The 25,008-nt window shown below is 42.4% G+C and overlaps 1 protein-coding gene across 1 annotated transcript in view; it reads left to right on the plus strand.

Moving 5' to 3' along the window:
- Nucleotides 1-25,008, plus strand: part of DNAH6 (dynein axonemal heavy chain 6) — a 168,284-nt gene that overhangs the window by 70,043 nt on the left and 73,233 nt on the right. Inside the window, exons 40-48 of the mRNA XM_074994025.1 lie at nucleotides 4,346-4,477; nucleotides 7,047-7,218; nucleotides 10,205-10,351; nucleotides 10,440-10,513; nucleotides 15,162-15,316; nucleotides 16,444-16,675; nucleotides 20,937-21,089; nucleotides 21,537-21,677; nucleotides 24,162-24,404. Of these exons, the coding sequence (XP_074850126.1) occupies nucleotides 4,346-4,477; nucleotides 7,047-7,218; nucleotides 10,205-10,351; nucleotides 10,440-10,513; nucleotides 15,162-15,316; nucleotides 16,444-16,675; nucleotides 20,937-21,089; nucleotides 21,537-21,677; nucleotides 24,162-24,404 (1,449 nt within the window). The remainder of the gene's footprint in view (nucleotides 1-4,345; nucleotides 4,478-7,046; nucleotides 7,219-10,204; nucleotides 10,352-10,439; nucleotides 10,514-15,161; nucleotides 15,317-16,443; nucleotides 16,676-20,936; nucleotides 21,090-21,536; nucleotides 21,678-24,161; nucleotides 24,405-25,008) is intronic.

Below are 25,008 nucleotides of genomic sequence, written 5' to 3' on the forward strand. Positions count from 1 at the left end.
TGTGACCCTCCAGAACACTTAAGTTTTCATCCTTCCACACTGCCTACCCTCTTGCCCATTTAGCATCAACACCTCATCTGTCCGAGGAGGATGCATTTCCCTCTGATGCCTGTCATCACTGCTCTTTGAGGCAATAGCATGAGCTCAATGTGAAGTATGTGCTGCCCCTGTAGGATTTCAAGCTTCTATCACTCGAGGAGTGAGGGGCTGATTTTCTTCTAACAACCCTTAAAGGTTGTTAGAAGAAAATCATAGTTGTCACCTTCTGGATTTGCCCATCCCCTGCCCCCAATAATGGTGCTGGTATTAGCCAGTAAGTATTTCTTCTTTCCTTCTTTGCAGTGTAACGTATATCCCTATGCCATCAGGTACAAGAAAAGAATCGGGTGGTAGAGAATTCCATTCCTCGGCTGCCAGAATTTGACTAGGGTTTTTTTTGTGCAGTTGTGGGTGAAGTCTTTTGACGTGCCTAAACTCCGAACAGACCAAACAAGGGAGTGTCAAAAAGAAGTGTTAAAACAGATGTTATTTTAAATGTTTTGTGTCAAATGGTTATAGGGCAGACAGTTGAGCTTGGAAGCTGCAAAGGAGTATGCTGCTTCCTGACTCTGGGGCCTTGTTAACCATGGCCGTTTGTGGTATAGACTGGAATATCTCAGGGGTGCTTCATGCTATGTAGATTGGCTTTTGCCTCAAGGGATTGTCCACCATATAAGTGCACTGTGGTCTTGCATCCCTACATTGGCCATGCCCTTACATCATCTGTAGAATAGAACTGGCTGTCTGGCACAGGTATTTAGCCCCTACCTGATGCTTCAGCAGTTCAAGGGGTCCATCGAAATCACAGGCTACAGGAACATGTTATAAGTAGAGCTGTGCAAAGCACAACTGTTCAGTTTGCAAGAATTTTCTTCTGCTGTAGTACCCTTTTCTGTTCTAAGGGAGGAGAGTTCTAGCTGGACAGGCAACCTTAACTATGATTTTTCCTGGCATATGAGTGCTGTCACTTTGCAAGTTTTTAATGATGTTTTATTTTTCTGCTTAGAATATAGTATGCTGCAGAGCATTCTATTCAAAGATTTCTGCATTTTACAAATCAAATTAATTAATTAAACCTCACAATATATCTGTGAGGTTGTTACATATTTTATTGCCACTTTAGAAAGGGGAAACAGAGGAACTCAAAGATTGTGGTTTCCTTCTTCCTCCACAGTGAGTTAAAGGCAAGGCTGTAACTAGAATGTAGAAGTCTTGATTTCCATCTTCCCTCGTTAACCGTAAAACATGTTCTGTATCTAATGAAGGAGTGGAGTTTGACATTCATTTTGAGATAGAGAGACCCTTATAATTGTTCAAGTGGATAATCATGCATCCATTGTTTTCCCCTTCCCATCTTTTCATAAAATATACTGTTCGTTTTGTCTCTGCCTGTGCAGCTCCCCACTTCTAGAGTTGTACTCTTAACTTAGTGACCAGGTCATATTTTGAAATCCAATGTCTTTGCAGATCGTCAAAACATTTCAGAACAAAGACTGGAATGTTAAGAAAAATCTGGCAAGACTTTTATGCCATTTTGACCAGTGTATAGACTGAAGTCAAGTGTAAAGTTTGATGATTGGCTGAATTCCCTCTGATGTCACAATCCTATCACCCAACGGCTATGTCTACACGAGCCCCAAACTTTGAAATGGTCATGTAAATGGCCATTTCGAAGTTTACTAATGAAGTGATGAAATACATATTCAGTGCCTCATTAGCATGCGGGCGGCCGCGGCACTTCGAAGTAGGCGGGGTCCTTTTGAAAAGGAGCCCCGTTAGGACGAGCTGCGTCAATTTCGAAGTCCCCTCATTCCTGTGAGCAGATGGGAATAAGGGGACTTTGAAGTAGGCAGTGTCCTTTTGAGAAGCAGCCCCATCGGGACGAGCCGCACAACGGCGAGCCGCATCAATTTCGAAGTGCCACGGCCGCCCGCATGCTAATGAAGTGCTGAATATGCATTTCAGCACTTCATTAGTAAACTTCGAAATGGCCATTTGCGTGGCCATTTCGAAGTTTGGGGCTAGTGTAGACACGGCCAACGTGTGTAGTGTTCATAGGGTAGCAAAAGAAGGTTGGGTTGATTTTGAAACGGGGCAAGCTCTTGCAGTCATTCAAAAAAGAAATTTCCCATCTTCTCGCAATGTAGAGTGGCTGCCAAAGGATTTCACAGCTAAGTTGTACGAATGTAGTAGACTTGCATATAAAGTAGTAAAAAATGATGTTTTAGCCATGGCCCTGCCTCCTGCGTGTTGAATAATTGTAGAGCAGAGACACACTCAGGGAACATCAGGCATTCTGCTACAGAACACCTCCTAAAGATCCTGGGTATAATGTGGGCAGTGCAGTCTACTATAGTCTTTAAGTGGCTGCAGCATATCTCACTTTGCCACCAGCCATTGGTCTGCCTGTTTCTTAGTCTTCTCCACCCCTTTTCCAGTCCATTGCTCCTGGGAGAGAGCAACACAGTAGCAATACGTCCATTTCTGGGTCCACCATTACAGAAGGGATGTGGACGCACTGGTGAGAGTCCAGTGGAGAGCTTAAAAATGATAAGAGGGCTGGAGCTCATGACTTATGAGGAGACTCTGAGGGATTTGGGGTTATTTAGTTTACAGAAGAGAAGAGTGACAGAGATTTGATAGCAGCTTTCAGTTACCCAAGGGGGTTCCAAAGTGGATGGGGAGAAGCTGTTCTCAGTTGTGATAGATGGCAGAATAAGGAGCAATGGTCTGAAGCTGTGGTGGGAGAGGTCTAGGTTGGGTATTAGGGAAAACTATTTACCCGGAGAGTGGTGAAGCTCTGGGATGGGTTACCTAGAGAAGTGGTGGAATCTACATCCCTAGAAGACTTTTAAGTCCTGGCTTGGCAAAGTCCTGGCTGGGATGATTTAGTTGCGATTGATCCCACTTTCAGCTGGGGTTGGATTCAATAACTTCCTGAGGTCTCCTCCAACCCCATGATTCTATGGCTACATCTACACTAAACGGTTTTGTTGACAAAACTGGTGTTCTGTCGACAAAACCCATGGTGCGTCCACTCTAAAAATGCGTTCTGTCGACATACTGTTGACAGAACTTGGCACTTTTGTTGACAGCCACCTGCCTCTGCCCCACAAGGCAGAATGCCTTTCTTGACAGAATCTGTCAACAAAAAAGCCACGTGGATGCTTCAGGGGCCCTCTGTCAACAGACAGAGCTTCTGGATCACCAGGCAGCCCTCTCTGCTGTGCTTCTGTTTGGCCATTCTGTCTAGAGAGTGGCCGGGCAGTCCAGTTGTTCTCTGTTGACAGAGCGGATCAACAGAGCGATCTGCTTTCATGTGTGGCCACAATCTGTTAACAGAAGTTTTTGTTGGAAGATATCTTCCAACAGTAGCTCCTGTCAACAGATAACTGTATTGTAGACATGGTCTGAGATTCTAACCCTGTGCTCTCCTGAGTGCTGGAGCTGTAATTCTGCACAGGCATTTTATGGGTGGTGCTTATCTTTCCCTACACAGCAGCTGTGTGGCCAGTTGGCGACAATCAACATTTAGTTTGCAGTGAGAATGCTGTAGGATGGGGGACTTCACTCTTTCATTAATTTCACCTGTATGTGTTACTATACGAGATGAAAATATGGGGAGTGGAAAGAGTAGGGACCAGAGCCATCCTTATCCATATGCAGAATATACAGCTGCATAGCACACCTGAAAAGTTGGGTCTTAATGTCCACCCACCTGCCTCTTCCTATCCCTGCTCTGTGGCTCTGTTTCCTCCAAAGAGGAGCTAGTTAACAGTGAAGAAGCTGGCCTGCGCTATTCGCAAAACACTGGACCTGTGAAAGAGCCATTCAAATCGTAATGAAGCCATTTAACAAGCATTTGGCAACCCTGGATATATACTGTCAGTTTCCAAATTTACTGTGTTAATCGACAGAGCCCTTAGTTTAAAACTTGCTTTAAAAATATTTCATTAGTGTGTTGCGAATGATTGTAAAAAATCATTGTTTCACTCAACCCAGCTTCCATCAGACATACGGACACCAGTTTAACAGTACTATGTGGGACCCCATAAATCCTAAGGATGGTGCTGGAACTGACCATGTCTATTCTGGGACTTGATATTGTGCTTGAAAGGCCTTCCTAAATGAATTATTTTGCATACAACAAAAAGAACGAGCTAGGCGGGAAGAATTGCATTTGTTTTACCAGTAGCTTGCTAAAGATGTAGGTACCAAGTGTACAAATAACAGTGTTTGCATGATTAAATAAAGTACCAAGTATTCTGTTTGACACAAATAGTGCATCAGTTTCCCTCTCCTGCAGGGTGTAACCATTGCATCAGCTTGTGCACCCCCAGGCGGTGGTCGCAATCCAGTAACTCCGCGTTTCATAAGGCACTTTGCCATGCTATGCCTTCCAACGCCTTCGGAGCACAGCCTGAAACAAATTTTTCAGGTCAGTAGCAACTTCTGCATTGCTATAAGGTATGGAAAACATGTTCATCTGTTTACCCTGCCATCTCACAGCATGATCCCATATTTAGACAAATGTTTAGGAATATGTGATATATTGGAACCTTTGCAAATTCTTAAAATGAATTGAAATTTGTTTTCGGAGACTGAGGCTAAATGCACAAGAAGCCTGATCTAAAGTTCTTTGAAGTCAGGAAGAGTCTTTCCACTGACTTCAATGAATTTAAAGCCAAGAAGAAGCATATATTTAAAATTAGTAGTAGTTAACCTTCTGAGGTATTTTTATTTCAGTTGTGTTCATTGTTTTTGTCTTTATTTTTATATAATCTTAGATGGTTCCTTATTCTTCTACTCTTCAGTTTCTGTAAACATATTACTTTAATTGGCTAAACACGTCCAATGTTTGTGCATTATTCAATAGCTGCCAGGCATAATTAAATGAATATAAGGATGGCTGTGTATTGATATTTATTATAGTGCTCTGCTTCTAGGTTATTGAGGACATTCTCATGACTATATTTTTTCTAGAACTTTTTCTTTTGATGGATCTGTTCTTATCACTTTTATGGGTCTCTCGGTATTCATTGGTGTCCAGTAGCTTAGTCAATACTTTTCTGAGAAACAAGAATCCCTACTCTGTTTATTTCAGTAGATCAAATGTTGTTCCTTAATATACTTTTTCATGTACTTGAAGTTATTTTGGATTCACCAAAATATTTTTTAAAAGTCACTGTTTGAAGAGTTTGATTTCGTTTTCTTTCAGTGGACTTCTCTTTCACTCTCCACAATCATAGCTCAGTGGTTAGAGCATTGGCCTTGTAAACCCAGCATTGTGAGCTCAATATATGAGGGGCCTTTCAAGGATCTGGGGCAGATTAGATTAAAAACATAATCTGTCAGGGATGGCAATAAGGCCTGCTGTGAGGGCAAAGGACTAGACTCGATGACCTCTCAAGGGCCCTTCCAGCTCTGAGATATGAATATATCTCCATGTTTCAATGCCCTATTTTGCATCCCTATCCTCTGACTAAGGAGATGCTAGGGCCAGATTGTGCGCTTTGCCTCATAAGAGGACTCTGGAGGTGCAATAAGGATAGTTTCTTCTTCGAATTATTGCTCATGTGTATTCCAAGTTGGGTGTGTGCTGGTGGCACATGCCCAGTTGCTGGAAGCTTTTTGCCCTAGATGGTAGCCAAAGGGCTGGTGTGGTGCCCCCTGGAGTGGTGCCTGCAGGGCGACCAATGTATATGCCACCCGACCTTCCCCTCGCTCAGTTACTTCTCGCCGCACTGTCGGTTCCTGGAGCTCACTCTTCTCTCGTAGTTCGGCTTGTAGACATCACCATCCTGGTCACTGGTGTCAGAGTCCAACTCTTATTACTCCAGCTCATCCAGGAACGGGAGCACGACATCATCATGCCACAGTGGATGTCGACACCGGAGCCGGCACCCTGCGGGTGAGGGTTGGCAGGCATCCTCTCAAGGTGCACCCCAGTGGCCCTTTTGGACCCCACTGGTGGTCCATAAAATTCAAGGACAGGCTGTGGGACTCCCTGCTAGGGCATGTGGGACTCTCCAGGTGCTGAAGGCGGCACCATTGGAGTCATTGGGGGCGCCTCGGCCTGAACAGTCACAGGGGCTGACCATGCAAGAGGCTCCTTCAGTGGGCTGGGCACCGGTGTTGGCACTGTCACAGATGGCACCAGACCAACTCTGGGCACCACCCTTGCAGGCACCAGGACCTACAGCACCGTTGGTAATGACACCGGTGGGCCTAGTGCCATCCCAGGTGCCAAGCTACCCTGACATGCTCCTAACACAGATGGGAAGAAGGAACTGAGTGGGGGGCGGGGTGGGTGGTGCATATATTGGTTGCCATGCAGGGGCCACTCCAGGGGGCACCGCACTGACCCTATGGGTACTGGCTAGAGCAAAAAGCTTCCGGCAACTGGCGATGTGCCAGTGCACGCTCACCTTCGAATGGACATGAGCAACGCATCTCAAATAACACCAGTTACGAAACAGGTAACTGTCTTTTTACCTGCCTTTGCTTCTCCCTAAGTACAGTCTGTTCTTGAGTTTGGCCAAATACCAGCGTAAATTAGCGTTGTCCCCAGGACTGCTCCATCTTACCTCATCTTTGTGTGAGTCCCAGTTAGCTACCCTGCAACATGGAAGAGCCATAGTGCGACACACTTTAGCTACTCCCCTTCCCAACCTGGCTAAGTCGACAGTACTATAGTAAGAGGTGCTGAGTGCCCTGCACTTTTGATAATCCAGCTATTGATTTAGGAACCTAGCTTTGGAGTACCTATTGTTGAAAGTCTTGGTCAAATTACCTTCAACTTTTGTGTGTATATGTAGCTCTAGCTTCATTTCCCTTATGATAAATTTTTCAAATTAAATCCTTTTTAACTATTACAGATTGCAATCACAGCTCATTTGGATAAAAATCAAACTTTTCAGCGTTTTATGACAGCAGACCAAGTGAAAACATCCCATATGCTCAGTTCTAAATTGTGTCTCTTATTTTTTGTGTTGTTGTGGGTACAGGCAATTTTAAAGGGCTTTTTGGCTGAATTCTCTCCTGCAGTAAAGCAGACAGCAACAAATATAGTGGATGCTGCTGTGGAAATATATCAAAGAATGAGCATTGATCTTCTTCCAACACCTGCAAAATCCCATTATGTATTTAATTTACGTGATTTGTCCAAGTGTGTACAAGGTAAAACAAGTTTGGTTTTGATGTAATATTTTTTCTAGTTCCTATAGTTTTTTCAGGTGTCCGTACTCTTTCTTGGAGGACTTTCTAAGCACTTCATGTTACCTATTTCACTGTTATAGCGTCTGAAATTTGTTATGCAGAGTGTATGATTTGCGAGGAATAATTTGTCTTTGTTCAGCCATTTTTTCTGCTTTCCGTATATCTAAGAGCAGATCATGGTTTTCTCCGATTCCCACATAACACAGAAAAGACAAAGCCTAGCCTGGTTCAAAAGGTAAGAGGAATTCAGAGCAGCGTCAGCATCCACCCAGCCTAACTGATTATTTTTAAAGTCAGGTGGCTGAATGAGTGTGTGAACATTATTGTACAGCCATGTGCCTTAAACAGAAAATGCTCATCTGCTGTCGGCGAAAGGGGGAGAAAAGGTCCCAAAGTGAGTAATTCCTTCTTATGCCCTAAGATAAATAGCAGCCCATGAAAGTCCATGTAAACTACTCAGTGGGGTATTACAGTAAACCCTCAATTTAATAGACTCCGATATAATGGGCTTCAGAAATAACAGACGCTGTCTGCCAGCCCCCTGCCCCTGCATCACACACAAATGCTGAAGACTCATCAGGGCCATTGCTGGGGTTGGAAGACCACCTAGGGCCAATGCGGCCAGAGGGTCCACTGCAGTGGCTGGGGCCACCGGGGCCAGAGAAGCCAGTGGGGGAGGGAGGCTGTGGTGTGGCGAAGGAACTCTCCTCCCTCAGCCCCATGTGCGTGGAGCATGTCGGTGCCTGGCCACCACAGTATGCAATGACACTGAGCACCACCCATGGTGTTGGAGGCTGCTGCCCACTGGCAGGCTGGGGGCAACAATGCTCTACCTTTGTGTGCATGGCTAAGAGCTGCAGGAGGTGGAAGGAGCCAGCTGGCATTCAGCTCCTCTCCTGGTTATTGAGAGAGGGAGATAGAGGTGTGAGGAGAAGAATGGGACAGGAGTGGGAAAGGGAGGAGGCAAGGCAGAGGACAGAAGTGAGTGAAGGGCTGGGAAGGTCAGTGTATAGTCATACAGTAGAACCATTTGGCTATAACGGACTTTTGGCATTAACGGACACCCCTTCCCCCCACATTAGTCCATTACATCAAGGGTTTACAGTAAATAAAAACTCCTCCTGAGAGATCATCATATGAAGTCTGGTATCAGTGCTGAGGACAGAGAGATCCACTTTCCCTTATTCTCCTTTGCAAGAGGAGATTGTTTGGGGAACTAACGGTGTCAGTCCTGTCTCCCCAAAGGAAGGCTAGGACAGTATAATGATTAGTTCTCTTGAGCAGTGTGCCCAACTTGGAAGCGTGTTTCTGTCACCAACAGCAATTGGTCCAATGAAATGTGTTACTATACCTACCTTGACGGTCTGAAACGTCTTTGATGGGCTTCTGGGTTTGCCTGGTGGCTGGATATTTTAAAATTAAGTTATACGTGCCTGTCCTCTGAGCCATGCCCACAACCTGACTCATGTCCTGACATTAGGCCTGCACAGGATTTGTTTGTATGTTACGTGCACTTCTGCTGCCTGTTCGTTCACTTGATGGTCTGTGCACCTGGTGGCTGCTTAGAGGTGATAAATGGTGTTCTAGTTAATGTACTTTTTCTGCCCTCCTTTTGCTTTGACATTTAATTGTCTCTCTGTGTTTTGTTTCCCTCGTTCGCAGTTTCTAAAAGAGTAGGAAGTGAAACAGTTCAAAGAGTGCCACCAAAGACTGTAAGAAGCATGGTTGGATTTACATACTGCACAAGAGATTATGAAGACTAGGGTTATTTAGATTCTAAATGAAAAAAGTCAGAAGGAGTTTAATAGAGTTTTCACAAGTATGAAAGGCAGCCTGAGCTGCTGCTGTTTGACTACATGTCCCATAATAAAAGAATAAGTGAACCTCTTAAATCCCTAAAGAAATTGAAGGGCAACAAAACTAGTAATATTTGATGCAGGATATGGCCAACCTGTGGAGTTCAAAGTTGTGCCTTCACTTAAGGTAGATTACTATGCTGGACAGCTTTATTTTTACATATAGCAAGCTAACTTAATAAGGTCTTAATAAGATCTTACGTTTCAGGGCCTAAAAGATTGATTGCTGGATTCAAGAAGGAGTTTTTTCCTCCATGTATGATACTACACAGTAGGTTTCATGTATTATGTGTGGGTGTCCTTAGGCTTCCTCTGCAGCATCTGACACTTGTCAATATGGGAGGCAATGAACTTGATTAGATGTCTGAGCCGTAAAACCAATTTTATGTTTCCAGTATTTCAACCTCTGTTTCTGTCTCACCTCAGTGGTTGTATGCAATTTGTGTTCTTATAAATATTATAAGGACCGCATAAATAGTTTTATAATGTTTTATGTTGGACATGATGTTGGTGCATGGTGTATACATGCAATATTGTTTAGAATTAATAACAAAAATATATTCAATATTCCCTCTACTTTTTCTTAGCTGATCTCTCCTATATAGGCCATATCCTTCTCTATTAACTTTGCAGTCATGATTTTTTGCCACCTTCTCTGTATAAGTAGTCAGTTCTTGGCATTGTTTCTGTATGCATAATGATAAGTGTTTGTTATTTAATTCCTGTTCTTGTACTTTTGCTGTATTTATATAGAGATGTCTTGCCATTTAATTACCTCCTTCTTACCTTCCTGCTACAACCACCTCATCTTGTGTAAACATTCTTACTTGATATTCATATGTACTTCAGTTTTCAGAATAACACTCCCCTTTCCTTCAGTCTGTTTCTTTCTAATTAGTGTCTGATCCTGTTGAGGCATTTAGAACCTTCAGCTGCTGCTCAAGCATTTGAATCTCATCCAGGAAACTCTTTTCACAGTAATAAATTCTCTTTTCAGTGCATTTAAAAGGATTATTTCAATATTGTTTAAAGGCTGATTATCAGCATTTATGTTAGTTGAATGAAGTGTTATTCCTGTACTGTACACCCAGGCATTCTCCAGTGTGATCCGGGAGCAGTCACAAACCAAACACAGATCTTCAGACTCTTTTGCCATGAGTGTCAGAGAGTCTTCCATGACCGCCTCATCAACAGTGAAGATAAACAGTATTTTCATTCTATGTTATCTGAAATGGCCAGTAAGCAAATCAGTTTACTCCACTTATGTTACAAGATACGTACACGTATGGTACACAAGCCTATCTAATCGAGGATTTTCATTTGTAGGCAAACATTTTGGAGTCCCAGTTGACCCAGATTACTTTGTAAGAAAACCAATCATCTTTGGGGACTTCCTTAAAGTGAGTTTCTAGTAATCCTAAATTTTAATAGAATATCGCATGGCTATGTCTACACGGTGCTTCCCCCCAGTGCTGCTGCCAGCAGAGCTATGCAAAATGTGCATCTCAGGATTGCAAATGGCATGCCATTTGTGTACTCCTGAAGCTCATTACCATATCCCCGTGAGAGTTCAGCGTCGGCAGAAGGGGGTGCAGACACTGCGGAGGTTGTGTGGACATGGTTCTGCTGGCTAAACCCCTCTCTGTTGCCAGTCCTTTATGCCTTAAATGTTTGAGGCATAAGAGATTGGTGACAGAGGGGATTTAGCCGGCAGAGGAACATCCACACGGCCTCTGCAGTGCCAGTAGCCCCTTCTGCTGATGCCCAACTCGCACGGGGATATGGTAATGAGCTTCGGGAGTATGAAAATAGCATGCCATTTGCAATGCCGCGAAGCTCATTTTGCATAGCTCTGCCAGCAGTGGCGCTGGGGGGAGTGCCATGTAGACCCAGCCAATATGTTCTGTTACCTTAGTTGAATGTGATTTCAGAGTTTGTAAAATGCATTATTTCAGCATAAACTAATCCTAAATTCTATGGGCTTGATTCACTGATGCAATAAACAGGAATATTTCCATTGCAGTGAAAGGAGTTGTGCTCATTATATCAAAAGTGAATGTAGCCATTTATGTTATATTTAGAAGACCAGTCCACTAAAGTGTCTGTGTTAGCAGAACTGGGATTCCACACAGTGCTCCTGACTGCAGACCACCCTTAAGGGAAACAGTGTACTCTTGTGAAAACACTAAGCTGCAACAGATAGAAGCCTAGAATGGATTCCCCTCTATTAGGAAGAGGTGAATAGCTTTTTATCTAAAAATCAGATGTAGCAGATAATTTACTTTCACTGGGAAAAGCTGTTGACATTTTGACTGCCTCTGTTACCAGTGACATCGTTTAGACTGAGGAATAGCAAAATTGAGTGATCCTAATTATAAAATACTTGCTTGAAATAAGTCTGGTTCATCTTCATAAAGTTTCTTCCCCCCAAGATACCTGGGGACAAGAGTAGTTCAAGGGCAAGTGATTTCATCAGGTGCTTTCCAACAGAGGATGTACTAAGAAAGGGAAATAAGGCAAGTATTCTTTCTAAATAATGTCACATGCTAGGGACCAAAATAGATTCCAGGTAGACATTTGGTCTCTGGATCCTGACAGGAACAGATAGGAAAGGAAGCCAGCATTGGTACCATCTGTGAGTCATGCTAAGGACAAGCTAAATCTCTAATGGTTGTTTTTAAAAGCTAATGCCATTTAACAAAGATTATAGTAGGAAAGGATTTAAGTAGTGCCATAAACACTCAATTAGATAGAGTAGCTACAAATTGGGGGGCAGTTTAAGGGACAAATGTGCTTTTTATCAAACATATCCAGGACACAGGTCTCAGGGACTTGTGGAATCACAGAATCACAGGGCTGGAAGGGACCTCAGGAGGTCATCTAGTCCAGCCCCCTGCTTCAAGCAGGATCAACCCCCACTAAGTCATCCCAGCCAGGACCTTGTCTAGCTGGGACTTAAAAACCTCAAGGGATGGAGAATCCACCACCTCTCTAGGCAACACATTTCAATGCTTCACCACCCGCCTGGTGAAGTAGTTTTTCCTAATATCTAACCTACACCTCTCCCTCTTCAACTTCTGACCATTAGTCTTTGTTCTGCCATCTGACACCACTGAGAACAGTTTCTCACCCTCCTTTTTAGAGTTCCCCTTCAGGAATTTGAAGGCTGCTATTAAATCACCTCTAAGTCTTCTCTTCTGTAAACTAAACAAGCCCAAATCCCTCAGCCTATTCTCATAGGTCTTGTGCTCCACACCCTTAATCATTTTTGTTGCCCTTCTCTGAACCTGCTCCAGCAAATCCACATCCTTTTTATACTGGGGGGCCCAAAACTGGACACAATATTCCAGATGTGGCCTCACCAGTGCCGATTAAAGAGGAATAACTACTTCTCTAGATCTGCTCGAAATGCTCCTCCTAATGCACCCCAGTATGCTGTTAGCTTTCTTGGCTACACGGGCACACTGTTTACTCATATCCAGCCTTTCATCCACCATAACCCCTACATCCCTTTCCATCGTACTGCTGCTGAGCCAGTCGGTCCCCAGCCTGTAACAATGTTTGGGATTCTTCCGCCCCAGGTGCAGGACTCTACACTTCTCCATATTGAACCGCATCAGATTTCTTTTGGCCCAGTCCTCCAATTTATCCAGGTCCCTCTGGATTCTCTCTCTACCCTCCAACGTATCTACCTCTCCCCCTAGTTTTGTGTCATCTGCAGACTTGCTGAGGGTGCAATCCAGTCCCTCATCCAGGTCATTAATAAAGATGTTGAATAACACTGGCCCCAGAACCGAGCCTTGCGGTAACTCCACTTGAAACAGACCACCATCCAGATATTGAGGCATTGACCACTACCCGTTGGGCCCAACCATCAAGTCAGCTTTCTATCCATCTTATAGTCCAAGGATCAAATCCATATTTCCTTAACTTATGGACAAGAATGTTGTGGGAGACCGTATCAAAAGCCTTGCTGAAGTCAAGGTGTATCACATCCACTGACTTCCCCATGTCCACAGAGCTTGTTACCTCATCATAGAAGCTAATCAGATTGGTCAGGCAGGACTTACTCCTGGTGAATCCATGTTGGCTACTTTTGATCACTTTCCCCTCTTCCAAGTGCTTCAAAATGGATTCCTTGAGGATTCCCTCCATTATTTTCCCAGGGATTGAGGTAAGGCTGATGGGTCTATAGTTTCCTGGATTGTCCTTCTTTCCTTTTTTAAAGATGGACACTACATTTGCCTTCTTCCAGTCATCCAGTATCTCCCCCGATCTCCAAGAGTCTTCAAGGATAATGGCCAAAGGTTCAGCAATGACCTCTGCCAATTCCCTCAGTACCCTGGGGTGCATTAAATCCAGACCCATGGACTTGTGCACATCTAGTTTTTCTAGATAGCTGAGAACTTGTTCCTTCCCCACAGATGGCTGCCCTCCACCTTCCCATACTGCATCATCTAGGACCATCCTGGGGAAGTTGACTTTGTCCGTGAAGACTGAGGCAAAAAAGCATTCAGTACTTCAGCTTTTCCTGCATCATCTGTCACTAGGTTACCTCCCTCATCCACTAATGGCCCCACACCTTCTCTAATAACCTATTTATTGTTCACATGCCTGTTGAAACCCTTCTTGTTACTCTTCACATCCCTTGTCAGCTGCAGTTGTGCTTTCGCTTTCCTGATTGCTGCCCGGCATTCTCCAGCTGTATGTTTATACTCCTCCTTAGTCAACTGTCCATGTTTCCATTTCTTGTATGCATCCTTTTTAAATTTAAGCTGACTAAGGATTTCCCTGTTAAGCCAAGCTGGTTGCCTACCATGTTTGCATTTCTTACTCTGCAGCGGGATTGTTTGTTCCTGTGCCTTCAGTAAGACTTCTTTAAAATACTTCCAGTTCTCTTCAACTCTTTTCCCCTTCATCTTCATTTCCCAAGGGATCCTGCTCATCTGGTCTCTTAGGGAGTCAAAGTCTGCTCTTCTGAAATCAAGGGTCTGTATGTTACTGCTCACCCTTCTTCCTTTTGTCCAGATCCTGAAATCTACGATCTCATGGTCGCTGCAGCCCAGGTTCCCTCCCACTTCTATTTCTTCTACTAGTTCTTCCCTGTTTGTGAGCAGCAAGTCACGTTGCGCATGGCCCCTGGTCGGTTCTTTCAGCACTTGTACCAAGAAGTTATCCCCAACATTCTCCAAAAACTTCCTGGATTGTCTGTGTGCTGATGTATTGGTCTCCCGATACATGCCTGGATGATTAAAGTCTCCCATGAGAATCAGGGCCTGTGGAGAGGCATTGTTTCTCTCACAGAGCATACATGTTCAAGTTTCATTATTTTCTCTATACACTAGGGCAGTTTTTAAATTGCTTCAACTCACCTCTGCAAGCAGTAACTCCTTCCTTGTGAGGAAATCTTTTGTGATGAGTCCCAGCTGAGATCACATTATGACATTTACTCAGTAGGTAAGGATATATGTGGAATGCAGGTTACAGCTGAGTAAAAGAGGCTAGTAAGTGAGGGGAAAAAACACAACAGCTGAATTCTTTGAACTAAATGCTAGGACTGATTTCATAGGTTTTTAAGTCCTGGCTTGCTAATGTCCTGGCTGGGATGACTTAGTTGGGGTTGATCCTGCTTGAAGAAGGGGGCTGGACTCGACCTCCTGAGGTTTCTTCCAGCCCTATGATTCTATGAGGCAGGAGCATCAGTAAAAGTATGATTAGAGGTTCGTTGCAAACTTTGGCCACAGATGTGTAAGGAGTAGAGAGGTAGGATGAGACTGCTCTTAACAAGTTTCAAAGCTAAAATGAAAATTAATTTAATCCCTGCATGTTTTTTCTTAACGTCTCCAATGAACACTTTGAAGTCAAAGGGAACTGCTGGATATTTAGCACTCAGCATATCACTCAGATGCCTAACTGTGGATTTCAGAACCTAACTCTAGGACCTAAGTACTGGAAATCTTGACTCATAAGTTGTGGAGATTTTGAGCCCTGTAATTCCAGTCATTTTGTTCTCATTTATCTTGTTTTGTTCAAACAATTTCCTTTTAGGTCGGTGCAGATAAAGCAGATCGAATATATGAGGATCTGACTGATACGGAAAAGATTATATCAGTTTTACAAGACTATCTGGATGATTACAATATATCAAGCTCTAAAGAGACAAAGCTGGTGTTCTTCCAGGATGCCATCGAGCATGTTTCAAGGTACAGGACTGGTTAGTTTCTTTTAAAATATCTAGTTCCTAGGGGGCATCTGTGCATTAAAGGTGATGATTAGATTAGCGTTAACAAATGAATGTAAGTCATTTTGAAGAGCATTTAAATTGTGTGACCAGTCACAGGTTTATATGCTGAAAGCATGCCTTAAAATATATACCTAATTAACTATGGAGCCCCTACTAAGCAAATCTATTAAATTAATCCTGCCCTCAGATGTAAACTGGTGGTCAGCCTGAGATGGTAGGAGGTAATTGCCAGTCCATGCAAATGGTATAATCCAATGTTGAACCCTGTATCAAGAGTGTGCCCTGCTCCATGAGTGGAGTGAACAACCATCTAGCAAAGCCCTGTGATCATCATGATACCCAGGAAACTCCGTGCTTCAGAAGACTTGTCATCAACATGAACATTGAAGTCACTTGACACCGTCAGTTTCTGCAGTCTATTGGCACCTAGATTTTAAAGTCAGGATATGTCAAAAGCTATTCCGAGTTACAGATTACCTCTATTCTATTGTTCAACTAGGATGTGGGTTGCAAGGTACATTGAGTGGATTTTGTTTATAGTCTGGTGATCTCAAAAGGAAACTGAGTTTTCTTTTGAGTGAAGTTACTCTGAATTAATGCTTCTAGATCAGTGTCTGAAATATTTCTCTGAACTTGGCTTGTGAGAGTCTGCATTTGTTTTCTGCCTAAGCTTCTGGGCAGACCAGAGAATGTTGTTTTCCTTTCCAACCTTGGTATTGTGCAGGGAGACTTCCATGTTTGGATTGTAGAATTATAGGGCTTTAATATGGTATCACACTTGTGTGATATTCCTGTGACATCATAATGAATCTCTTAAGAAATAGTTGGAAAATTCTGTATCGCCTTAAAGACTAACAAATTTATTTATCAGGTAATGAGCCTTCATGGGTAAGACCCACTTCTTCAGATTTTTATGAGTCATTACCCGCGAAAGTTCATTATCTAATAAATAAATTCTTTAAAGTGCAACAGGACTGCTTTTCTTTTCTTTGTGAGGCTGCGGACTAACACAGCTACCCCTCTGAGACTTAGAAAATTCTGTAATTTTTTATTATTTCTAATTCTGTGCTTCCTTTTGCCCTATAGAATTGCTCGGATGATCCGCCAAGAAAGAGGAAATGCCCTGCTTGTTGGGGTGGGAGGTACTGGCAAACAGTCTCTCACTAGACTTGCTTCTCATATATGTGGATACAAATGCTTTCAGATAGAACTTAGCCGTGGTTATAATTACGACAGTTTTCATGATGATCTGAGGAAGCTGTATAAGATGGCAGGAGTGGAAGATAAAGATATGGTTTTCCTCTTCACTGACACACAGGTACATTTAAATGGGTCAACCAGAAATATAGTTGGTTTTATCATTAAAATGTGGCATATATGTTAACAAGCTATTTTGTGGTGTCATTTATATGGAGTAAGAAAATGCATTAGAGAAAGTCTTATAAGCTTAAATCAGGAAATGTAATCTTAGAATAATATTTAAAAAGAAGAAGTGACTCAGGGGAAGGAAGAGGAGGTTTCTTGGTAGCTGGAGTAGTGTAAATGAAAGGGCTACATCCAGCTTTGGAGAATGATGTCAAAGGGGCATAGGAAGAAAGATGCGAAGATTTGAGACTGTAGGTGAATGTGGTGTCAGACAGGAAGAGTGGGCCAAAATCATGACAAGACCAAAGACAGAGTCTTAGGCTGTTTCTACACATGCCACTTTCAGCGTTAGTCTTCTGAAGTAGAAAGGATGAGTGGAAATGAAAAATTAAGTCAATGGAGCTATTCGGATTTACACCAAATGAAGATCAGTCACATTGGCTTTTTGTTCAAGGCACTCAAGAAGTATATAGTGAATGATATTAGTGAAAATTAATGATGTGATCAGTTGAGATGGAAAAAGGAGAGGTTATGATCAGAAGCCAGAAGTAAATAATTAACTAGGCAAAGGAAGGTACTGAAAAAATATCAGTATGTATAAGGTATATAAGTTGTATCTGTTTAAAAAGCATAGAAAAGTGTTATACTTTTCATACTGGAAATAGATCAGGGCATCTAAAAATATATTTGAATCTTATAATTTATTCCCAGAGCTCAGACAATATCATTTCTATGAATAAACTGTAATCTGGAAGAGCATTTTAGGTACTCACAACAAGCATAGGAAACATCCCTGCCTTCACAGTTTCTGTATCCTTGAATGTATCTGAATTCAGGGGGCCTTCCTGGTTTATTTGCCAGGGTCTGAGAATTCAGTATGCTTTCCCACATCACAGCATACTTTTATGTGAGTTCTGTTATTGAATAAGCAAACTGGCTTCAAGGTTTTATCATTCGTTTGGCTACGCCAAGTTCTTTTCTATTCTCTCAAAGCCACAATTGCAAAAGGAGTTTCTCACGTTTTGCCTTCAGAAGATTATTTTGCTTGACTCATATGTGTTCAGAGGAGCTGCTTCAACTTTGTGCTAAAAAGAATAGAAGTGGCCTCCTCAGAAGTTGTGATCAGTTCAGCTATTGTACAGTAAACAGTTTTTGATCTTTCTTTGGGAGCCGAGGGCCTGATTGTGAAATTTTTACTTCCCCTGTGGAGTAGGTAACGAGTACTCCCAATAATGGCAGTGGGGCTCCTCAAGCGAGCAACCAGTCGCCAATGAGACTAAGGGCTTCACTTTCTGACCCCAAGAAACTGTTCTAATTAGTACTGTAACAAGCACAGATCAGTTGCTTAGGGCTAGGTTGGAGCTAAACTTTGCACAAAGGAGAGGGAAGAATTCAATCTACTGTTGTTAATGAATGGAAGTTCCAGAAGATGGAGTGAGCAGCACAAGCCCTGTTCCTAGCTATCATCTCCATGAGCTGTTTGAATGGGGTTGGAGGGAGGGCAGGGTTCTTTCCAACTTGCTTCACATAGGTCCCTGTGCTTCTTCCTGCTGATGATGGCAGACCCAAGTCCTTATCAGGAAGCTCATTTCCTCCTTGAAACATCTCATTTCCTGCCTGCTGATACTTGCATTCAGAAGCTGTATAGAACTTATTTCACTGTATGATTTTCATGAGTCTTGAGATGAATAATAAAAGGTAATTTTAATATATTAATTTACTTTTAAGGCTCACAGTTGTCACATGCATATTAATATTCACATGTGCACTGCATGTAAGCTTGTTATATTTGTATGAATGGGGCCCTCACAAGTCCTTAGCATGATCGGTAGCTCTGCTTGACAAGGGAGAAAGCATGTTGTACCCGAAGAAATGCAAAAGAAACTACCCCAAATTCAGACAGTATTTGAAGAAGTGGCTGGCATACAACAAAGTACACAAGATTACCCCAAGTATAGGGAAAGCCAGACTAAATGAAGAACCAAGACCGAGTACTTCTCTTAACGTTAATTGAAATTCAGTAAGAACAGAGGAATACAATGTGAAAACTTTGCATCTACTGAAAAGAGAGATTTTGTTTCTGCAAAACAGAGGCTTTTCAACCACACTTGCTTTTTACAGATTTCACAGGAGCTTAGCCACTGAATAGAGATTCTATTGGCAATATAATGGTCATTTTTCGTAGTTTGTAGCTAAGTAATAGCAATAAAGTCTCAGTGGCTGGATGAAAATTAGAAAAATGGCAAAAAAAAAATTAGAGATATGTTGCAGACTGACTCATTACACTCTCTTTGGAGATAACAGATTACATCTAACCGCTATTGTGCTGTCTGCATGAGAGGCCAGAGTATACACAAAACCAGCAATAGTAGCAATCAGAGAGACCTGAACATGTTAGGTTCCTCATGCATCCACCACATAAAAGCTACAAACCTGCTTAAGAAGTTGTGATTACATGGGGTTTCTAGTAAATACCTGAATATTTTGCAATAATTATCAAAAATATTTTGGTTAGTTTTAAAAGTGGCAGTTTAGAAACATGGTACACGCACCAATCAAGGTTCAGCCTTTGCGTAGATTACTCCATTGTTTAATCACTCTTAATCTTAAAAATTTATGCTTTGTTTCCCATTTAAACTTCTCTAGCTTCATCTTCTAGGCATTCAGAGTTATTTTGTCATTGTCAGCTAGATTATAGAGCACTGAAGCATCAGACATTTTCTCCTTATGTGGGTACTCCTAGGCCATGATCAAGTTACAAATTAACTTTATTTTTGCTAAGTTAAATGAATTGAGGTGGGAACTGGCGTGTCTCTGTAGCAATGTAAGCACAGGCTTGAGCCCATGCTCAAGATCAATCCCCCTTGCATCTACTCACCAAATGTGCTGATGTAGGACTTGGACTTAAGGTCCCAGGACCCTGCAGGGTTGGAGGGTCTGAGTCCATGCTGAGGTAGGTCTGAGGCCCATCGCTTTCCTGTACTCATGTGGCCCCAGCTTGATTCCGGTCCCAGAAGGCCTCATAATTTATCTCAGAGTTCCTGCTCCCAGACAAGCAGCACTGCAGGCAGCCAGCACAGCTGCCAGAGGCACCATTAGTGCCTGGCTGAGCAAGCTCCCCCTTTGTGCTCCTCCCATGGGGACTCCAACACCAGTTCCTCCTCCTCAGTGCTATGTGGAGTTTGTGCAGAGCAGGAAGTAAAGCTCCCAGGTGGGAAGTGACTTTTCGCCACCTGGATGTCAAGGGTCTTTGCTTCCACAGCCATGCTGAATTACAAACCTTGCTATTCCCCTTTCCTGTGGGGCAGCTGCTTGGTCACTGCTCAGCTCTCTAGCTCTTGCTCCCAGGGCCTGCCTTCCCTGGTCCGCATGTGCAGAGGTACCCAGTCTGGATGTGCTGCCAGGGCAGCAAGTGTAAGCCAGCCCCAAAAATTTCTCCACAGCCTCCTGTAGGAGCATCTCTGGCTTTGGCTCTTCATTGCAGTGAGACTCCCACTCACCAGTCTCACAGTGCATGGAGCCCAGGCACGCCTGCATGTACAGCCCAAGGTAGGGCAATGAGGCCTCAGAAACGAGGGACAGAGGATGGAGCAGGGGCCAAACAGCTTCCTCCAAAGTGGGCACCTGTGCTGTCCCTTCGGAGGTGGGACACATCAGGAGATCAGGCTGCAGGCGAGAACAACGATCATAGAATTGGCAGCACTGATTATCTATGAAACAGGGAGTGCTGTGTTGTGAGGTACAGATGGAGAGAAAGGCTGTTCACCTGGTCAGGAGCAGGTTCTTCTTGGTTGATAGATGAAAATATTTGCCCCTCCATTTGAACACAAACAGACTAATATCAAAGTAGTAAAGTGACCATAAGCGCAATAAAGTTAACTAAACGACAAGATCCTACAGCCAGTATCACTAACTTCAAAAGACCCAAATCCCAGATCTCACTGAAGCGTGTGTATGTTGTTAAAACTTCTGGACATAGAAATAAAAATGAATGGGGTTAATGTTCTGATGTATCCATTTCAAATATTTAACGGTAAAGATTTTCAAATATATTTTTACAGTTAAAAACATTAAACATTTTTTCTTACAATTTGTATAGCTCATGAATTCAGCACTTAGTTTTATTTTCCTGATCTTTTTCCTCCATTTATACTTGCAAAGTACATGCACGTTAATTAATATGAAATCTAATATGTATAAATTCTTATCTGTAGATTGTTGTAGAGGAATTCTTAGAAGATATAAACAATATTCTCAATTCTGGGGAAGTACCTAATTTGTTTGAAAAAGATGAGTTGGAACAGGTTCTGGCCCCTACAAGACCCAAAGCTAAAGAGGCAGGAATACCAGAGGGGAACAGAGATGAGGTAGGAGATGTATTGTAAATATTAATTTATTGTATCAGATTATATAGTAAATAGACATTGCCAAAGTTCTGATTTTTAAAGAATTAACTATGCTTTCGCACATGCCCTTTATCAGTCTCTGATTTATCCAGTAAATTTAATTTAGAAGAGGAGACCATGACATTTTGTTTACACTCAAGAAGATCAATTTCCAGGACTTTCAATAATCACTTCTATTCTGTCATGTGTGGGCAAAACATTCCTATTCCTCCCTTTTGAGAGAAGAGTTCCATAGACAATTTCTGAGACTAACTGTGGAGCTTGAGAGGGCCTGTTACATCATGCAGCCAAAGCAGGATTGTTCCCTGCAGTGCGTAACTACTAGATTTCCCCTGAGCAAATAATCTCATTTTTCATTCTCTTTATTTTACTGTACACTGTGAACACCTGTATGATCTTTTTAAACAGGTCTTTCAATACTTCATTAGCCGAGTTCGTCAGAAACTCCATATCGTTCTCTGTATGAGTCCTGTAGGAGAAGCTTTCCGAGCACGATGTCGGATGTTTCCATCCCTGGTGAACTGCTGTACTATTGACTGGTTTGTGCAGGTTCGTACCAAGGTCCACAGAGTCACAGACTTTGAGATCTCTCAGTAGTAAACATTGCTATTATGGTGACAAGTATCAGAGGGGTAGCCGTGTTAGTCAATATCCACAAAAACAGTGAGAAATCTTGTGGCACCTTATAGACTAAATGATATTTCAGAGCGTAAGCTTTCGTGGGCAAAGACCCACTTCATCAGATGCAATGTAGTGGAGATTCTGGAGGTCTAATTAGCTCATGGAAAGGAGGGAGCCCCAATCAAAAGGAAGGCCAGAGTTGACGAACCGCTAATGTGAAGGCGTGAACACCAAGAGAGGAGAAACTACTTTTGTAGTTGGCTAGCCACTGCCAGCCAGTCTGGGAGCCTGGCCATGGCTGGCCAACTACAAAAGTAGTTTCTCTTCTCTTGGTGTTCACACCTCCACATTAGCAGCTTGTCAACTCTGGCCTTCCTTTTGATTGGGGCTCCCTCCTTTTCATGAGCTAATTAGACCTCTGGAATCTTTGTTACGCTGCATCTGATGAAGCAGGTCTTTGCTCACAAATGCTTATGCTCCAAAATATCAGTTAGTCTATAAGGTGCCACAGGATTTCTCAGTGATATTGTTATGATTATATACACTGTGTTGTTTAAACAAAAAAAAAAACAAGTAAAAATCTAGCCTCCTGATTTTCATCCTGGATTATGTGGCCTATGTGTTATTTTTCAATGACAGTTAATTCTGAGAGTCTCATTAATTAGAGTGTCTCAAATAACTGACCGTGGTTTCCACTCAGCTGATGGTAACATATTGGATTCTGGCCTCTCCTTCTGTCTGAGATATTTGACAAAACTAGAAGCAGCTGAGACTTGTCCACAGGGCTCCAGATTTGATACCCTTTCATTCTTTGAACAGATTCTCTGCCTCCAGGGGGGCAGACAAAGCATCAGTTCAGCAAGCCTGCTTTATCTACTGCAGTCCTCACTTTAAAAGGTGACACTGGAGCAGAAGCCAACAATTTCCCTCTCCCGGCGCCATACATACTCTTTACTGTCCCTTAAGGAGCTCATATTTTCAAGGCTTTACCCCCTAAATGAGACAAGATGCTGATCTCTGGTCCCCTCTCCCCTGTCCTGGGCAGGAGTCCAAAGAAAGCAAGCTGAAAGTCTAGGTAACCCGAGGAGAGACACACAAAGATCACTTCCATGAGTTTTCTCAGCTTGCAGACCTTTGCTTTGTCATCTGATTGGGTTCAAAGTCTACATAGCTTGTAGGAACCAGTAAATCCACCCCAACCCATTAAGTCTTATCTAAAAACATCTCAGCAGAAGCTGGCAAGTTTCAATAGCTGTAGGCTTGTGAAATTCATAGAGCCATTTGACAAAGGTGGTCTGTTTTTTGTTTTTTTAATGTTTCTGGAATGGTTCATAGAAAACATTTAGTTTGTATTGAGAATTACTGTATTTCACCATCAAGAACAACAAGAGGTCCTGTGGCACCATTCAGGCTAACAGAGATTTTGGAGCATAAGCTTTTGTGGACAAAGACCCGCTTCAGCAGATGCATGAGTGCGGGAGTGGTTTCCAGAGGGGTATTTAAAGAGCGGGGTCCCAGTAAAAGGGAGGGCCAGAGCTGACGAGGTCTATTCAGCAAGGTGGAAATGGCCCATTATCAGTAGTATGTATCAAAAGAGGAAAAAACAAGTCAGATCAAACAGAGGGATGTGGGCCCATTGTCAGAGCCTAGTGGGGAGATATTAACACTCAGGGCAGAGATGATGTTTTCGTAAGGGGCCAGCCACTCCCAGTCTCTGTTTAAACCTTGGTTGATGGAGTCAAATTTGCAGATAAATTGCAGCTCAGAGAGTTCTCTCTCCATCTGATTTTTGAAATTCTTTATTGTAGGACTGCTACTTTTAAATCTGCTACTGAGTGTCCAGGGAGATTGAAGTGCTCTCTCACAGGTTTCTGTACATTTACCATTCCTGATGTCTGATTTATGTCCATTTATTCTTTTACGTAGAAACTGATTGACAAATTTGACTCCATCAACCAAGGATTAAACAGAGACTGGGAGTGGCTGGCCCCTTACAAAAGCAGCTTCTTTGCCCTGGGTGTTAATATGTCCCCATTAGACTCTGACAATGGGCCCCCTCTGATCTGACTTGTTATTTCCTCTTTTGATACATACTACTGGTAATGGAACATTTCCACCTTGCTGAATAGACCTTGTCAGCTCTGGCCCTCCCTTTTACTGGGACTCCACTCTTTAAATACCCCTCTGGAGCCCCCCACCAAACCATGAATCTGCTGAAGCGGGTCTTTGCCCATGAAAGCTTATGCTCCAAAATATCTGTTAGTCTATAAGGTGCCACAGTACTTCTTGTTGTTCTTGAAGATACAGACTAACACAGCTATTTCTCTGATACTTGTATTTCACCATAACTGTTGGCTTTGACCATGATGATATGAATGACTATTATTCTGATCATCTTTTCCCCATACACAGTGGCCCAGAGAAGCACTTCTTTCAGTGTCCAGGACATTCTTCCTGAATGTTGACCTTGGAAGTGACGAGATGAAAGAGAAAGTTTCAGTAATGTGTGTAGATATTCATATGAGCGTGACTGAAATGGCAGATCGATATTATGCTGAGCTTCGGCGACGATATTACACAACACCCACTTCATATTTAGAATTAATCAATCTCTACTTGTCTATGCTGGGAGAAAAAAGGAAGCAGTTGGTTTCAGTAGGTTTAATTTTATTAAACAAAATTTCTGCTTATTGCATCTCAGAAATGTGTCTTACTTTCCCTCAGATTTTTCTATTAATTTTCCTTCATAGTTCAGCATCTTCAGGGTTTACCATAAGCAAAATAGCTTGAAGGGGTTTTTTGTTTTTTTTTACTATTAAGTCAACCCAATTTTTCTTTGCTAACTAGTCATTACTAAAACAAGGGATTTTTAAAGTCTAATTTACTTTCTGCTAGTTCTGCTTTTCTTACCCTTTTGCACTTCATTCTCATGGGAAGCGAAAAAAGGATGAGTCATTTCACTTCCCCATCTCCTGTCTGAGCACATCATGCTTGGAATAAAAACATTGCAGCACAATGATTATATCAAAGCTAAAGAAAAGCAAACAAACATTTCACTGATATTTTAAGCATTGCCTGAAAAGATTGTAATAATATTCTTATTTGTGAAATATTTCATTCAGCAAAAATCAAACTTGAGTCTAAATCTCTGGGACCTTTGTTTTGATAAGCATGATCATGCTTAAACACATGCTAAACACATTTAGATGTGTAGATCATGCTAAACACATTTAGATGTGTTTTTTTTAATTTTATTTTA

The sequence above is a fragment of the Carettochelys insculpta genome, chromosome 5, assembly GCF_033958435.1.
Source record: "Carettochelys insculpta isolate YL-2023 chromosome 5, ASM3395843v1, whole genome shotgun sequence".
In the NCBI taxonomy this organism is placed as follows: domain Eukaryota; kingdom Metazoa; phylum Chordata; order Testudines; family Carettochelyidae; genus Carettochelys; species Carettochelys insculpta.